Here is an 18,383-nt window from a genome sequence, read left to right on the forward strand (position 1 = left end):
TGTTATTAATCTCTGTCTCTCTTGCACAGCATGTCTCTTATCCTGCCTTCTTTCTTTCACCCCAACCGTTAGCGGGAGATGGCCCCGCCCCTCCCTGAGCCTGGTTCTGCCAGAGGTTTCTTCCTGTTAAAAGGGAGTTTTTCCTGTTTTTTTTTTTTGTTTTTTTTTATCTTCATACAGGTGATCAAGGTGTTTTGTTTGTTTTTCTTTTTTTTCCTCCCCCTTTTCTTTTTTTCTTTCTCTCCCTCTCTTTCTTTCATTCTTTCTACCTGTCCTATCCCCCAATAATGTCTGTCCCGTCTGTAACAACCAAAAATCAAATCAAATAAATACAATATAATTATAATTAAGGTCAATCAAATGGACCAATATGGCAAGGCCATGATGATTCACTTGGTAAAGTAAATCCGCTTGGCATCTTTCTTGGCCTTCAGACAACAATTCTGATGGTTAAAGATCCAAACAGGACAGGCAACACAAAAAAGGGGAGTTTTTCCTTCCCACTGTCGCCAAAGTGCTTTCTCATAGGGGGTCCTCTGATTGTTGGGTTTTTCTCTGTATGTATTATTGAAGGGTGTACCTTACAATATAAAGCGCCTTGAGGCGACTGTTGTTGTGATTTGGTGCTGTATAAATAAAACTGAATTGAACTGAATTTAAATAAATAATTTGAAGTTCATATGGACCAGTACAGAGACCATGTATGTGCAGATTTACTTGTAAATAAAAGTCGGATTATTAGTAAGCTCCCAGGCTAATCGTGGCTATCAATCATTTTCTCAAAATGGTGTCTAAAAAAATCACTGCATTTGTTAAGTATGGTGAGATTTCTTTCCACATATAAAATTCTGAAAAAAGGAGGGACAAAATATTTGTCTGGGAGACATAAATAGGTCTTACCTCCACGTAGTCAAAAGCACAGCCACTGTGACTCTCAAGATCCATGTGAGTGAAGTTGAGGGCCACCTGCCCACCTTCTGGCAACCTGATCAAATAGATACACTGGCGGTTGTGGTTATAGTTGTTGGGCCAGTTGGGGGAAATAATGACGCCCTCACTGTCAGTGAATGTTCCACCGCAACCAGGGTCGCCTAAGAAAAAACACGCACAAAGAGTTAGAAGCACAACACAATTCACAAAGCAGGATATTGACACTGCTAGGAATAATCAAACCAAGCATCCAAGGATTGCATTGCACAGATAATACTGTTAATAAATATGACAATGATAACAATGACAACTGACAATTACAGCATTTATCCAAACTCTGTACAAATTGTAGGCACACAAAAATGCAAAAACATTGAATATTTTTTTTAGGATATACAAAACAAAGTGTTAGGAAAATCACCCTTATTGTTTTTTTCTCAAACAGGTCCAGATCACATAAAAGATGGCATCCTTAACTGTACGCAAATGCAATATGAAACTAAGGGGGCCAAAAAACCCATGGGAGTAATGCGTCTCAAATCCCCTAAAAAGTACAACTGTAAGGATGTTTCTCAGTCCAGAACTGTTCCCTCTACACTAAAATATTTCATTTCATTTTAAGTTCCATTATTTTTCCACTTTTAGCTACAACTTAGCTTAACATGAAACAAATAATTTTGACCAAATATAATAAAAAAAAATGGATCAGAACTACAGCATGAAGGACACGAGATGGCAGCAGGAGAGCATACATCACAACTTCACCAACTTCCAAGGTGCATGGAGAGGATGAAAGAATTCACAATGCAGGAACTCCAGCAACACTTAAGGAAAGATGAACAACTTTAGTAATTGATCAACGCGTTTCGGCTTGTGGCTTCATGACCCTGATGAAGGCCACAAGCTGTAGCATCATGGGCAGTGTAGTCCGTGTTGCACGTTATGGGTCTGTGAGCGCGAGGAGGGAGAGAGAAAAAGGGGAGTGGAAAAGTAGGAGTTGTCATCGAGGAAAAACGGGAGCTGGAAGCATGTAAATATAATAATAACCACTTCAGCCAAGCTATTAAGACTCGACTGTACACCGTGTTCGTGTTTTCCTCCGAAAACAATAAGTTCCGTTGGAGCAGTCTTTCAACGCCTCTCTCTGTCTCTCGCAAGAAAAGTTGACCCACACAACAAAGTAAAGCTATTTTTCGGCTACGAGCCGACAGGGACCCCGCCGTATTAGTCAGAGGTCCCTTTACTACAGTTCGGAGTCGCGGACCTTCAGTAATAGTAATAAATCACACAGCAATAGTACATTCACGTTGTTGTAAACAGCATGATAATATATTAAGTAATCCAAAGTATTCAGAATACGTTACTGTCATTGAGTAACGTAACGGAATACGTTACAGAATACATTTTGGGGCATGTATTCTGTAATGGAATACATTTTAAAAGTAACCTTCCCAACACTGCATATTTACAGTTTCTTCAAGATCTTAGGGACAAACATCAGGCTACAATTTACTGTTTCTCTGTTTACATAAGCTAAATGAAAAGCATTTAATACAAACAACTATATATCTGTCTTACAGTCACGGTCAAAATTACCGGCACCCCTGGAATTTTTCCAGAAAATGTACCATTTCTCCCAGAGAATTGTTAAAATTACAAATGCTTTGGTATACACGTGATTATTTCCTTTATGTGTAGTGGATCAACACAAAAAAAAGAAGAAAAAGCCAAAGTTGACAAATCAACATTCGATTGCATGCCCTTTGGAAAAGATAACTGCAATCAATCGCTTTCTATAATCATCAACGAGCTGGTTACGCCCCTCAGCTGGAATTTTCGACCACTCTTCTTTTGCAAACTGCTCAAGGTTTCTGAGATTTGAAGGGCGCCTTCTCCCAACAACAATTTTGAGATCTCTCCATTAGTGTTCAGTCATATTTAGATCCAGACTCATTACTGGCCACTTTAGAACTCCCCACCGCTTTGTCTTCTACCATTTCTGGGTGCTTTTAGAGGTGTATTTGGGGTCATTGTCCTGCTGGAAGACCCGTGACCTAACATTTGTAATTGTAACAATCTTGTAACAATATTGTAACAAAGAAATGGTGCATTTTCTGGAAAAATTCCAGTGGTGCCGATAATTTTGGCCATGACTGTATACACTTAACCAAGCAAAACTCAGTATGACTGGTTTCTTACTTGGTGATGTTGTGTATGTAATGTGGAAACCTCGGTCAGAGACAGAGAAGTCAGAGTGGAAGTGAATCCATGCTGCTGGGCCAGTGGTCTGTATGGGGGGTGGAGATGCAGTACTACAGTACTTTCCTAAAACTGGATCTTCAGATAGAAGGCCATCCCGAATCTAAAGCATTTGGTGACACAAAACAATAGAGGAAAAACTGTAAGGATGAAAAACATAGTAGTAGTTTCAGCCAATGCACTTACCTCCTAAAATAGCAAACTGTAGCAAACACGAGTAAGACGGAATAATTTCATTGTTTTCATTTCAGCAGTATGGCTGCATTTAACCCCGCTTTACAGAGTACATAGGTATGTGTCAGGTCTGAGTGAGATAAAGTGGTCAAAAAGAGGACTGTCCCCGCAAACATCGACACACAACACAAAAACATGCTTTCAAAGTGAAGTGGGTAATGTGCCATTTCTTACCTCTAGAAAGTCAAAGTTGCAGTTAGGATGATGTTCAAGACTTAGAGTCCCGAATGCAAAGGTAATGAGAAGGCCGGGGTCCACTGTTACTGTCCAGTAGCAGTCCCGACTAGGTGGGTAGTTTCCAGGATAACCAGGTGAATTAATGTTGCCATAGGGGGCAGTTAGTTCCTCTCCACACACTGAGATTAGAAATGGATTTAAATAAATCAAAATTATTCATACAACTGTTGTTTTCTATTAACTTAACAAGAAAACATTGTTCATTTGCACACAATGTGCATATGAGTCATAAAATGTAAGTATGATCAAATAAACAAAACACAAGCTCCCATGCCTAACTCAGTAATAGAAACCAAGATCTCTCAAAATTATAAATGAGACATTACTAACTGTAACGGACCAGATCTATTAACCCTCTGTGTCATATCAAACACCTCACTGGGTCTTAAAAAGTTACAGCCAGGATTTACTAAAAAGGCATAGCGTCAATTTTGCAACTGGAATTTCAGTTATAGAGCACAAAATATTATTAGGAGAAAATTTAAAGGAATCACATAAATATGATTTTCTACGGCCTGCAGCATACAAGTCACGACACTGAAAAAAGCTAATCTAATTTTGTGTGCGTTCATTTATTTGAAATGATAAGGACTGCAAGAAGAGGGGTGATGTAATGTAAATATGACACATACATACATTTTTCATCATATGGGCATTCAGTTACAATATGGATGTCATTTTAAAAGACAGCACAGAATGTAAATGCTGTGCTTAGCCTTTTGGTTATCAACTACTAATTAAAAGTGTAACGAAAACACTCACAAACAACTTTGCTCATTTATGACCCACAAATTTGCACTGTTCTTAGCCATTACTGATATGAGCTCGTTATCGTTACTTATTTATTTAAATATATAAATTCGTTTTTTCATTTGTTGGCACATTTAATTGCAATTGCAACCTCATGCCAATTTTTTTTCCAGCTTCAAGCTTCAAAATATTTCAAATTTCAAAACCAAAACACTTGAACTGTACTGACCTGGGTCCTGAGACTGCCAAGCAACTGTGAAGCCACCGGCACTGACAGAGTGGTCAGAGCGAAACCAAAAGTACAGAGAATTATGGGAGCTGAAGAGCTCTGCAGGGCTATTTTGGCCACAGTATTTTCCGATCATGTAAGCTGAAGCACTCTCCCCGTCGTGAATCTGAAGGAAGTCAAAGTTGCAGTTGGCACTGTTCTCCAGATCAAAGAATGGAAAGGTAATGCGCAGGATCTAGAAGAAAAGACAGAAATAAATGACTAATTAGTAAACATTAGTAAGGGCCAAAGATGTGTAAGCATTTAACACATTTCATTGCACCACCATATTTACTACCACCTCACAAACCCAAATCATGAAAATACGAAATAAAACAGAACAAAACAAACAAAAAAAGTTTTTTTTGTCTAGAATTTCAATTTGAGAGGAACAGGAACACACCTTGTTTGCATCAGTGTGGATCACCCATGCACAGCTGACCTCGTGATCATATTCATCGTGACCTGGGGTGTTAGGATAACTGAAGGAACCAGCAGGGCCAGTCAGGTACCCTCCACATACTGCAACACACATTCACACTGGTTTTTAACCTTGATAACGTCCTTGGGAGAGAAGCTAGCTTGCATGCTGCTGAAGTTTGAAATCATCTTTACTGGTTTGCGATCATGTTTCTTAAGCTTTAACCACACACCATTTTAAAGGACAAGTCATGTTAACGTAGTTTGAAGCGTAAAGCTACGATTTATCTGTGTAATAATAAAAAACAAAATAATCCACTCTAGTTCTATTTCTGTAATATAAAGTGATTATTGAGTCACTCGGCCACAGACAGATGATGAATAATTGTATTTCTGCACTTTGCAGCTTATTTTCTATGCTCCCGGCGTTTTCCTCTCCGTGTCACATTCACTCTCCTCTCCTCATCTGTTTTCAGTTTATCCACACCCTCTCAGCCCATCCTTCCCATTACCTTGCTGAGGAGTCTGACAGAACTCGCCAGTCCACTGGGTGGTGCAAGTACACGTGAAACCATTAATGCCATCGGTACACGTTCCTCCATTCTGACAGGGATTGCTTGAGCATTCATTGATATTCTGGTCACAGTTCACGCCTTCCCAGCCAGAGTTGCAGTTGCAGATGTAGCCAGGATTTGAGGTGATGTCCTGTGGTAGCACAGGTTTTATGTTTGCAAACGGATTTGTCTTTGTTTTCATATCAAGGATTTATTAGGCATTCAAAGATTCATTCAGTAAATATAAAAACACATTTCAAATAAATATGACACATCAAAAAAAATAAAAAAAAATCGCTCGTGGTACATTTTATTTCACTATAGAGCTAGAGGAGCCTGGTATCTGAAGGCTCTGGCTCACATTCTACTTTTAAAAACTCTAGGAACCAAAAATACAGTGCACCTGGAAAACATTCACACGTTTTGTCATGTCACAGCCTTATTCCAAAATCGATTCAATTTATTTATTGTTATATACTATTTATTATTTTTATATTTTTAAAACTGTTTTCCAGGCTAAACAAAGATTTTCTAAATAAGTGCAACACCTTCTCCTCTCCAGATTATGGGTTGTCTGTTTTAAGGTGCGTGTTTGTGAGTAATACTAGACAGTCGAGCATCTCTCACTTGTTGCCTCCTTTTTCAGAGGAGCCACAGTATCCAGAGAGGACGTAATGCTATTAAGAAAATAATCAACCTCTGTGCGATGAAAGTTTAGGCAGCTGCTCTGCACTGTGGTGGCATGTGGTCCTGAACAAGATCACTGCCTTAAACTTAGTTACATTCTCAGAAAGACAATTTATTCTGCAGTGCTGTATAGTCTATTATTATAAAAATAAATCCTGATCAATAACAGAACCTGGTCTGACAAAAGAGGGGTTTCAGTTTCTATACCATATGTGAATATCCAGAGTGTGATTAGGACAATGAATGGGATCATTTATGTTTTGAAAGAAGCCAACTGGGTATAATAAAATGCAGTGCTGAGACTGTCATTTTCAACATCTCCATGGATGATAAATCACCCAGAATAGTTATTTCACTTTTTTAATTTTCCAGTGAGAAAGATTGCATCTTCTCCTCTGCATGTGCTTTGAGGATTCAGACTCAAGATCATGATTCATTTATTTATTTAAATCCTGTCCTGTCTGGCAGCTTCTGCAATCAGAATTATGATATGAATGCATGTTGTGCCAAACATATTTTGCTTTTCCAAGACACATCTCGGCTATATCAGCATGCCCATCCCGGCAGGAGAAGAAGCGAGGCCATAGATTGGGCACTCACGGCAAGGGGGTGGGAGTCCCAGAGAACCCCGCTAGAGCCCAGCCACCCTGGTGCAAGCTGAGATCAGGGTCTCAGGGCCCCAGCCACCCTACATGGCAAGGCAGCCAAAGAGGGCACAGACCCCCAGACCCCAGAAGAGTCATGCTCCCCAGTCAGGAGACTGAACCCACCACCACAAGCAGCCCAGGCACACCCCAGTCACCCACCGCCACCAACTGAGGCAGAGACCCAGATACTCCAAAAAGGCAACCGCAGTTCTCCAGCCTCCAGGGAGCCAACAGACCCCAGTAGTCCCAGAGATCGCCTGATGATTCATTTGAACTAACATATTAATCCTGCTGTAACTAGGTCTGGGCAAAGCAGAGTGACTATGTTAATCATTTATGAAACAATTTACTAACAGGAACTTAGAAGTGAGAAACTTACTGTTAAATAGTTCACATTTAGTTGATTTACTGTTAGGTGTAGTTAAGGGCATTATTACAATATTCTTTTATTATGAAATGTTCTACTTAATTTGTTTTTTGCTGATTTTTGGTTTGTTTTTGAGGGTCTGGGAGCAAACAGTCTCTATGGAGATGGGGGGTTTGGGGATGACAGGAGGAGTGAAGCTACAGGGAGTCATATAAGACTCCACAGAAGTGTTGTTTACAGACAGAATTCTTTTCCTAATTTTTACTCCAGTACACATGCGCATGCACACACTCACCACACACTGTCCATTGACACAGGGGTTGTTTGTCTGACAGATGTTGCTGGTTTGGGTGCAACCAGTTGGTCCATATCCATTGCCTATGTAGCCTGGTGGGCAGGTACAGACTGGGAGACTTGATCCTGGTGGATGCAAGAGATTTGAATAGAAAGGGGTTTGATCAGACTTGGTGACTACTGATGATGTTTGGGGAATCAGATGAGCAGATGCATAACTCTTAATTGAGCAAAATTTCAGGAAGAAGTACAGAAAGAAGAAATAAATAGTACTTATTTCATTCTTTCAGTAGTAAGTAGGTATTATTTGCTCATGCTTCATTCTTATTTGGTTGACATACAAAGCAATAAACCCATGCTTCTTTTTTCTTGTCTTTTCTTACCAGGGCTGGAACTGCAGGTGGCTAATGGGTAACAGCCTCCATTGTTAGTATCACAGATGTTAGACTGTGTGCATGCTTTCCCATCTCCTTCATAGCCTGCAAAAACAGAGGAGTTATCTGTGAGTTATCAGTGCAAATGACACTTTGTGCCCTCAGACTGTGGCTTTCACATCTGATGAGCCACAGTCAGTCACCCAGCTATTTGACTAAGTAACAAAAATATTTCTATTTTTAACAGACAAGAGTTACAAAGAGTTTTTACAGCCAGATACTCAACATGCAGTAATAAACAATTTTTCACAGCTATAATATTTACATTTTAAAGAATTAGAGTTTAAATTAGTGATGGGATTTCCGGCTCTTTTTAGAGAACCGGCTCTTTCGGCTCGACTTGCTAAAAAGTGCCGGCTCTTTTGGCTCCCAAACCTCTTCAGGTTGTTTTGTTGCTTTAATTAATTTATTATTAACAACAATATAAAATTATGCACAAAAGGAATTACTAATGTAAAAAGACGTGGTTTTATTTATATATGCTTATATATAAAAATATACAGTGACCCCTGCACGTACAAACCCCGAAGCACGTACAAACTCCAAAACACATTTCTAGCGTTAACTGAACTTCGAAAGCAGAGCTACTAGATCACTTAAATTACACAATTGAAAGCATGAAAGCATATGTGTATTGTTTGTGTATTTATACACAAGCACTCATATATATTCAAATAATTTAAAAAACTGTTTATTTACCTGTTACTACCACACACCAAGTCCAATCGTTGGTACTTCCTGGCTTGTGTAGCCACTAGGTAACAAAAGCTCAACACTGCCCCTAGCATCCTGGAGCACTTCTGTTGTGTTTTGTACGTGTTTTGGGGTTTGTACTGCTTTGTCTCTAGCGGCCACCATAAATATACTTTTATTTATTCACTCCACATAAAATGTAATAAGTAAATAGAGCGCTTTGAGTACTCCGTGAGAGTAGAAAAGCGCTATATAAGAATCAGTCCATTTAAATCATATAATACAAAATCAACTATTTACATTTCAACTTTTAACTATTTAAATTTTCAGCTTTTTCCTTTTAAACAAATTTAAAGTGAAACAACACAAAACACTGCAAACCACAACACAATTAAATATAAATATGAAAAAATATGAAAACAAAAAGAACATGCATATTCTCTGTCATATGGACCTGCATGAATAAACTTTCTGAATCCTTTATCATTCGCAACTGAAAATAGTTGTGGATGATTACTATACCTTTCTAATGTGACGTTGTTGTCCCTGGCTCTCTTTCTCTCTCTTTCCCTCCACTCTGTTCCTGTGCTACTGTGAGTGTAACTAACTCCCCCCTCTTCCCAGCGCAAAGCACAAGGCTCGCACGCGGAGTGAAGCGGGGAAGAAAGTGCGAGAGAGAGAGAGAAAGCAAAAAAACAACCCACGGCTGCCAATAAGGAGCCTGCTGGCGTCGTTTACTTCAAAGAGTCGGCTCTAAGAGCCATTTCGTTCGCGACCGACACATCACTAGTTTAAATATCCAGAGTTCCATTGCACTTTGCATTAAAAATGAAACTAAATTAGTTTTTTCTACACCACATATCTTGTAAATGTTTCTCTCACAGCTACAGTATTGTGTACTTTGTGCTATGGTATGTTATGTAGTATCTTGGACCAGGTGGTGTCAGGCTATGTGGTGATTCAAAATGTTTTATTGAAAAGCGCAGCTTTTTACTTGGGTTAAGTACACCAGCAATTTCAGGGATTAAGTGGAGCCAAGCCGTAGAAGCTATAGGTAATCTTCCTGCACATATGCATGACATTCAGTATTGTTCTCTGCTGAGTTACCTGGAGGACAGGGACCGCAGTGAAAAGAGCCCATGGTGTTCAAGCACTGAACCATTGGAGTAGTGGAGCAGCCGCCATTATTGGTCAAACATTCATCCACATCCTGACAGCTATAACCATTTCCTTGCCAGCCTAACCATGTCAGAGAAAATGAGAGGAAAAATCTTAAATCTATTTATATGCACAAATCTCAACAACTCATTAGCAAACTGGGATAGCACAAGATGCAAAATGCTATTTAACTTTACAAGTTTTAAAACAAATCTTGGAACATCATTTCTAATTACTCGTAAAAATCTCATAAAAAATACATTTTACTGATAATAGCACATAATAAACATATTAAATGTTTAACTGAGACATTTTACTACTTCATGAAAAATATTAACTAAGTCTGAATTTAATGGCACATAACTCATAAAAGTTGGGATGTCATATGACTGTGTACAGGCAGAGTTTCTCAGAAGTAAAGCTGGGCAGAGGCACACCACTCTGCCAAAAAACAAAAAAAACTGTGTCTATGAATTGTGCAAAATTTTCAGATTGCTCTTGAACTGAAATTTGTGAAGATTTTGAACATCTCATCATCTACATTACATGTTATCATCAAAATATTTCTGGAAAAATCTCTTTGTGCAAGGGACAGAGCTAAAAAGGTTCTTCAGGGAATCACGTTTTACTGCATTAAAAACAGGCGTGAGTCTGTCACAGGAATCACTGTATGAGATCGGGAACACTTTCAGAAACAAATGTCTGTGAACACAGTTTGCTGTGTCATCCATAGATGCAGGTTAAAGCTCTGTTATGCAAAAAAAGAAATCCTGTAATGCAGTCGTCTTCTCTGAGTCAAAGCTCATTTGCAATGGACTTGGCTAAAGTAGAAAACTGTTCTGTTGTGCTAAATCAAACAATACATCAAAACAAACAAAAAATCCAAGAAGATCTAGGCCTCTTGACAGGTAGAATCACAAACCAGAGAACAGTCCAGTATCTGCTATTCCCATTTTCCATTAGTTTATGAACTGTTGTTAAAATACAGTGGAATGCTGCACAGTGGTAAAAATGTTTCAACTTTTTGATACGTGTTGCTGCCATCAAATTACATATTTTTGCATGAAATAGTAAAATGTCTTCATTTCATCCATTCATCCATTTCTGATATAGGATTGTAATAACCTGACAAGTGTCAACTGTAAATAAACCATAGTAAGTGACAACAACAACAAAAAAACATCAAATGGCTTAATTAGTGCTTAACACTTGTGTGGTATAAAGCCATCACTGCAAAGAATAGTATTAAAAGCTAAAGCTCTGAACAAAGAGTTACACTAATTGTTTTAGCATCAATTGTCTCTCCTGTCTCCAAATGCTCATTTAGAACTGGCTATACTATGGCTTGTTATGTTATTAAGCACTACCAGAGGGACAGGCTCCACAATAGAAGGATCCCTGGGTGTTGTAGCAAGGAACAGCTGGGTTGGTTGAACAAGGCTTGTTGGGAAGGTTACATTCATCAACATCAGCCACACACGCTGGGTTCCCAGCTGGAGCTTCCCACCCACTCTCACAAATGCACTGGTATTTAGGCTGTTAATTAGCAAAAGTCAGTGAGAACACTTAACAACAACAGATTGATAGATAGATAGATAGATAGATAGATAGATAGATAGATAGATAGATAGATAGATAGATAGATAGATAGATAGATAGATAGATAGATAGATAGATAGATAGATAGATAGATAGATAGATAGATAGATAGATAGATAGATAGATAGATAGATAGATAGATAGATAGATAGATAGATAGATAGATATCTTAGGGTAAGCGAGTAGTTACCTGTCCAGCTATGACTCGATCTGCATCAATGCATAAGCCATGTACACACAAGTCACTGCCTGCGTTCCTGCAGTCATCGTAACGCATCATACAGAGAGTCCCATGCCATTCTGGAGGACAGCTGCAACTGCATACAAAGAGGAGCATGATCATATGGGGTATGTGTTCTCCTGACTGGGCATCAGGCTAAAACCTGAATGGTCAGATTCCACAAAACTGATCAGAAATGCTTACAGTGCAAAAGAATGACAACCCAAAATGCACTGAAAAAGCAATCCAAGACCTTTTCAAGGGAAATGGCCAAGTGAGTCACTTGATCGCTACCCAGTACAGCATGCTGTTAAGTTATCGAAGACAAGCAGTGACTGAAGGTGGCTGCTGTAAAGGCCTGGCAGAGCATCAGAAACAACTTTTGTTGATGTTCATGGGTTCTAGACTTTAGTCTCTGGATTTTCATTCAAGTGTTAAAAAAATCGTAATTATTTCATTCCAAATTCACTGTCAAGGTGTACAGAGGTAGAATTACAAAAACTTTCTTTGTCCACTGTTTGTAAAGCTAGCTGTGTGTTACAAGCTAAGGACACACTATACTGGACCTCTGCTGTCTAATCTTACATATACACAATACTAATACAAAGTGGGTACCATGAGTGCATCTGGCATTCATACTTTACACTGCTTGATAAATACACATTACTTTGTTTTCTTATTGAATCATAATGGCATCAAGGTTTCTTTAAAAAATGGAAATCCTTCAGGATGTGGAGGAGAAAGTCTTATGGATCAAAAGATAGATAAGAAAAGACACGAGGTGACATAAGCCAGCATAATGTAAAGCACTCATAGAATTAGTAAGTAAAAAGAGCAAGGCATAAGACTTACGTGAATGATCCAGCAGTGTTAACACAGGTTGCCCCATTCTGACAGCCTTGTGACGTTCCTGAATAGACCTGACATTCATTTACATCTGTTGCACAGTTAGGACCCTAACACACAGACACACAAACACATACAGAGAGAGAGAGAGACAAGAGAAAACATGGGTTTATCAAAATATAATGCAGGAAAACAAGGACCCAACGAAAAGGAACGCAGTAAAGTCTTATACTAAAACAGTACTGGGATTAAAAGTTCGAGGTTTCTGGGTATTATTTTATTTAGTAATATCACACCCACGTATTAATCCATCCATTCTCTTCTGCACATCCATATCAGGGTTGCAGACAGACAGCCATTCACCCTTCACATTCACACCTAAGAGCAATTTAGAATAATCACTTAACCTAACCCCACTTACTGCATGTCATTGGAGCGTGCAGGCATGCAGACACAGGGAGAACATGCAAACTTTACACAGAAAGGTCCATCCACACAGTGGACTCGAACCAGGGACTTTTTTTGCTGCGAGGCAACAGTCCTAACCGCCGACTTTGGTAAATGTCTACAATCCATAAATAACAACCTGTAAAAGTTATGAAGAATATGAAGAACAATACTGAACTCACCCCCCAGTTGCCGGGACATATACAGTGATATGAGTTTAATAAGTTGAGACATGTTCCTCCATTCTGACAGGGATTACTGCTGCAAGACACCCTCTGCACTGTCTGCAAGGGGAAACAAGGGAAGACATGATATCTTAGGTATGGTAAACAGATTAAGCCATGACCATCAACTTCAATAGAAGTTCTTGACTTTTTCTGACTCACCTCTTCAAGTGTGACCACTTTATTCTCAAGTGTTGAAACCTGACAAGAAAGAAAAGAGGCAGTGTAAATATGTTTGATGACAATGGCTACATTTTTCATTATAAGCACTTCACTTTACTGAATCAAAATTATTCATGGGTTAGGGTAAAATAAAAGGAATGAAGTGAGCATAAGTAACACGACCAGTAGTAAATAAGTTAATGGCAATATTAAAAATGATTTTATTTACCACCAGGAACTATCTTTGTCCTACCTTGGTATCAAGCTGGTTTAGCTTGTTGGTGATATCAGGAGGGACGGCTCCTCCGTGAGATTTAATGTCGTCAATGTCATCTTTGTTGGTTTTAATCTGCATTTAGAAAGTCCATAACAGACGGTTCAGTGTTAAAAAGCTTTAAAGGAGGGGTCTAAAACATGATTTGATTCTTTTTAGTCATATTGCATTTGTGATTAAATTTATCAGATAAGAATAAAGTAAATGGGGTAAAAAAGAAACTATTCATATGTTTGCATTTTTAGATTAGCTTAATAAACTAAATATATTTTAGATTTTTAAATATTTTTGGTCTCCATTCACCTGGCTGCCATTCAAATAAAAAGTTAACTTAAGAATTTACTTCCCATCATCATCACTATCCTGAAAATTATTTAAAAAAGGCTAAAGCTTTTATTTATGCAATAAAAGATTTCACCATCCACCTAATGTACGGTCATATGAAAAAAATACTGCATGAACATTTGTTGCAAACGTTTACAATAATCATGTGTGTTTGTGTTTTTAGCCTTTTAAGGCCTACTCTGGACTTATACTTGAGTATATTTCAGATCTTCTGTGGCCTGTCATAATGTCAGGTCCTTAGCCAAGGCTCTTTTAATTATTTTATACATGGATTTAATTTGCCTGTTTTTGAATTTATGCTGCTAGTCCCCTTTTGCCTTTATCGTTTCTCAAATGTTTTCGGGCTGCTTGTTTTCTACCTTGTCTTGTAAAGCACTTTGCAAATTTGTCTGTTGTTGTTTGTTGTTGTTTAGAAAAAGCTTTTACCAATTTAACTATATTATAGGGTTATTACACCTGTTTTTAGGTTTTACTTCCATATTTATTTTTATCAACTATAAAATCCTTGGGAGTAACAAAGGCTTGACATGCAGTCATGCTGCAGTTGACATGCAAATGTGTGAAAGTACTCTCCAGGAAGCAACATCATCTAATTATCAGAACATGTTTATTACTTTGAAAGAAGTTGTAATGGTGGTATGTTGGAGCAGCAGTTTATCGGCAGCTGAGAGGAAGAGGTTGGATAAACTCATCAGGAAGGCCAGCTCTGTTCTGGGATGCACCCTGGACCCAGTACAGGTGGTGTGAGACAGAAGGACTCTGGCCAAAATAACATCTCTGATGGACAGAGTCTCCCACCCCATGCATGTAAATGTTGCTGAACTGCAGAGCTCCTTCAATGACAGACTGCTGCATCCTCGATGCATGAAGGAGCGTTTCCGCAGGTCCTTCCTCCCTGAGGCTGTCAGACTGTACAATCACAACTGCTCCCAACAAACACAGATGTTTACATCAATGCTGTAACTGCAATAAGTTAATTAACCGATTCGCACTACAACCTGGTTTGCCTCTTACCTGTAGTTATTTTTTATTTCATTTAATAACTGTACAGTACTCTGTTTATAGTAACCATTGTCCTTAATGTAAATATGTAAGAAAAATTGTGTATGTTTCTGTTCCGTGTCCTGTGTACTGTTTGTTTGTATATGTGTCTTTTTGGCTGCTGTTACAACCAAATTTCCCCTTGTGGGACAATTAAAGGATTATTCTATTCTATTCTATTCTATTCTATTCTATTCTATTCTATTCTAATAATAATATGTGTCAACACATTAATATGATTGCCAAAAATGTATGAAATTTGATTACCATTTGATATTTTTAGGCTCACATAAACATGTCTTCATTTTACACACAAACTGAAAGGGGAGAATTATAAATCATAGTATTTGAGTATTAGTTTTCCAGGTATAGATAGGGTTCCTCCTGCAATCCTGATAAGGATAAGCATGGAGATTATAGCTGTGTGTCTGTCAGACTGTCTGTGTTTATTTATGTCATATATAAAATGATGAAGTGAAATAAATTGAAAATAAACAACGACATCTAGCCCACCTTCTGCCCAAGAACCAAACATATCTGCACCCTAATTACAGTAGTCATAATACAGCATCTTAATTTAGAAATCTTTGAGCTATAACTCAAAAATGTTCCTCCCCAAACATAAACAAAAAAAACATTCATTTTATCTATATTAGCCTTAGCACCTACTCATAAAACTATTCATCATAAAAATGTTGAAAAATTTAATGCCGTACTGACTCAAATGTATCTAGCCCTGAGCTTTGGTCTTGCTTTGTTGGCTTCCTAACTTGTTAATGATTCACAGTGTCATATGATGAGCAGCAGTGTTTGGTCATTAAAAGGTGATGAGATATAATTACATACTTCCAAAAGTCAGAGAGAATTTATTGGGCTGAGAAATCAGAAAAATTGCTTTATTGTTCCAGTACGAGTGGCAGTACAAACATTTGTTTTAACTACTAGATTGAAACAAAAGAACCAAAGTAATTAGTGACTGGATAAGACAGTGAACTGTTATCTGTGTGGGAGCATACGTGTCTGCTAGGAATGGAAAAAATTACATATTATAAACATTATTAATTTTAATTAAGTAATTTGTTATTTTTTATTCACTTTGTTAGGATGCCATTCACTAATAATGTGACATGACCTTTGCTTCTGTTTTTGAGGCTGTCCCTGGGTGTTTCAAAATGTGGATGTTATATACCATAACCATCACAATCGTTGTGCCTTAAGTCACTTACTATCATTGAAATGACCATCGCACGGAGGCAGTGATCTTGTAAAATAACAAAAGAAGAATATTTGCTGCTGGTAAAAGAAAGCTTACTTGACTCAAAAGTTGGGTGAGGTCTTCATTTCCCACTTTAACCCGGCCTGACGCTGAGGTCTGGAAACGGATTTCTTTATTGTCACCAGTTGTGAAGACAAGGTGACCATTATCTGACACCATGGAAGGCCTAAAGATTCAAATGTCCAAAATTCCATTTCATATTTAGGTCGGTAAAGGCGATGGTTAAAAAAATGGGGTCGACTTATACTATTACAAATACATTTATTCTCTTAGAATCAAAGCTTAAGACAAATGTGATCATATGCATAACATGGCATCTTAATGACATGAAATATTCAAAGAAAAGCGTAAAAAAAAAAAATTTTTTATAAACACCAACTCACTGGTCATTGCTAATCTTCCTTTGGCTTCCTTGTTGTGCTGGGTCATTCAGGTCTCCTTGCAATCCCACCAGAAGGAATACAAGTGCGTAGTATAGCCGCAGTGTCCCTGCCATGGAAAATGGATGTGATGCATGGACACCCTCAGCAACTCTACTGGGGTTTTACATGCTGCCACACTCTAATGCTCACTGCCAAGACTTTGACCTGACAGTACAGCCATAAAGTACATCTCAATTTGCCCCAAATGGTTAACTATAGTTTATTTATTGTGGTTTATTATGGTTTAACTATGGTTTATTGTTAAAAAGAATGTCACTCACATGATTTTAAGAAATAAGTAACCCATTTCAGGTGACATTATGTGCATAGCGTAAATTTGCAGATCTCAGACATGGTTAACGTTAAACAAAGACTGTTTTCATACAAGATTTTTATATCTTTATTAATGAACCTTCCATGCTTCGACCATGATTAAATTATGGCAAATTAATTTAGAATTCTAAAACTCATATTGCATGTTTATGAAAAAATGTTCCCACCTGAAAGTCTCAGAGCCTTGGTTGATTTTGCCATAAAGATGCATTTCTTTATGTTTATAATAAGAACATTGTCAAAGTTACAGGCATCTGAAGTACATTGGGTGTAAGAGTTGTTTTTTTTTAATGTGTGCATTTTTCCAACATTGTTAGGGGGGGGGGGGGGGGGGGGGAGATTTCTGGTAACTTACTGGACAAAATATCGAAGGCTGCATTCTGGGTACCTGCAAATCAACAAATCATTGAGTAATTGTGATAGATGGCTGCTCAAAACAGTTAATTGCATATGAAAAGCCTCCTTTACATTTTGAAAGGCTCATCTAGCTGTGATTCATGATAGCTTTCCAATACTGTAACAATAGTAGTACAACGCAAAACATGATGAGCCAATATTGGTAGTTACATAAAAGATAACTCACATGAGTGTGACATGAGTGACTAAAACATTTGGACAGCTTCAACTTTGTGCACTCATTCCTTCCTCTATCTATCCATCCATCTAATATTTCCAAAAAATATTCTGTTGTTCTTGTTGTTGTGGGTGCAGGAACTTTAAAGTGATTAATATTTCTGCTGTATATGTTAAAAAATTTTGCTCATTTGAAGTAATTTATATTGTCCAGCATCATATTCTGTAGAGCAAATGTTTGTAGTGGCTTTCCTGAGAGAACCACATCTATGAAAAAGTCAGCTCAGAAAAAATCATCAGCTCAGAAACACAGACCTACACCTGGATTTATTTAAATAATAAAATATATAAGTAACAACAAAATCCGCTGAATTAAAAGGCTTGAGCGGTGAGTGACATAATTAACCGTCACTCTCTAATGAAAAGCTGGTTAAACATATTAGATGCTGCTGAGATTGCACCTGTTCAACTTGCCTGATTTATTAGAACAGACATAGTGAGAGCTACTGCCTCAGCTCTTCCTTCAGTTTACCTGCGCAAACCACTAGAAAAAAAGCTACTGGCCTGTCAGCTTGCTCGACTCCGATCATTGCTAAGGACACACGGCATTAAAGGGATAGCTACAGACTCCAACGAGATTGAATCCGCCGACTGCGGCCACAAGATGGCGGTAATGTAACGTCCAGATG

General features: G+C 38.1%; 1 protein-coding gene across 1 annotated transcript in view; it reads right to left on the reverse strand.

The window, feature by feature from the left end:
- Window positions 1-16,923, reverse strand: part of cubn (cubilin (intrinsic factor-cobalamin receptor)) — a 78,845-nt gene extending 61,922 nt beyond the window's left edge. The window contains exons 1-17 of the mRNA XM_014412716.3: window positions 16,750-16,923; window positions 16,403-16,532; window positions 13,684-13,779; window positions 13,431-13,469; window positions 13,227-13,328; window positions 12,604-12,707; window positions 11,722-11,848; window positions 11,300-11,468; window positions 9,882-10,013; window positions 8,031-8,126; window positions 7,649-7,773; window positions 5,611-5,803; window positions 5,082-5,200; window positions 4,640-4,874; window positions 3,598-3,779; window positions 3,130-3,292; window positions 901-1,091 (exon numbers count right to left, since the gene is read on the reverse strand). Of these exons, the coding sequence (XP_014268202.3) occupies window positions 901-1,091; window positions 3,130-3,292; window positions 3,598-3,779; window positions 4,640-4,874; window positions 5,082-5,200; window positions 5,611-5,803; window positions 7,649-7,773; window positions 8,031-8,126; window positions 9,882-10,013; window positions 11,300-11,468; window positions 11,722-11,848; window positions 12,604-12,707; window positions 13,227-13,328; window positions 13,431-13,469; window positions 13,684-13,779; window positions 16,403-16,532; window positions 16,750-16,862 (2,316 nt within the window). The 5' untranslated portion in view covers window positions 16,863-16,923. The remainder of the gene's footprint in view (window positions 1-900; window positions 1,092-3,129; window positions 3,293-3,597; window positions 3,780-4,639; window positions 4,875-5,081; window positions 5,201-5,610; window positions 5,804-7,648; window positions 7,774-8,030; window positions 8,127-9,881; window positions 10,014-11,299; window positions 11,469-11,721; window positions 11,849-12,603; window positions 12,708-13,226; window positions 13,329-13,430; window positions 13,470-13,683; window positions 13,780-16,402; window positions 16,533-16,749) is intronic.
- Between the last annotated feature and the right edge of the window lie 1,460 nt (window positions 16,924-18,383).

Source organism: Maylandia zebra, linkage group LG9 (assembly GCF_041146795.1).
Source record: "Maylandia zebra isolate NMK-2024a linkage group LG9, Mzebra_GT3a, whole genome shotgun sequence".
In the NCBI taxonomy this organism is placed as follows: Eukaryota; Metazoa; Chordata; class Actinopteri; order Cichliformes; family Cichlidae; genus Maylandia; species Maylandia zebra.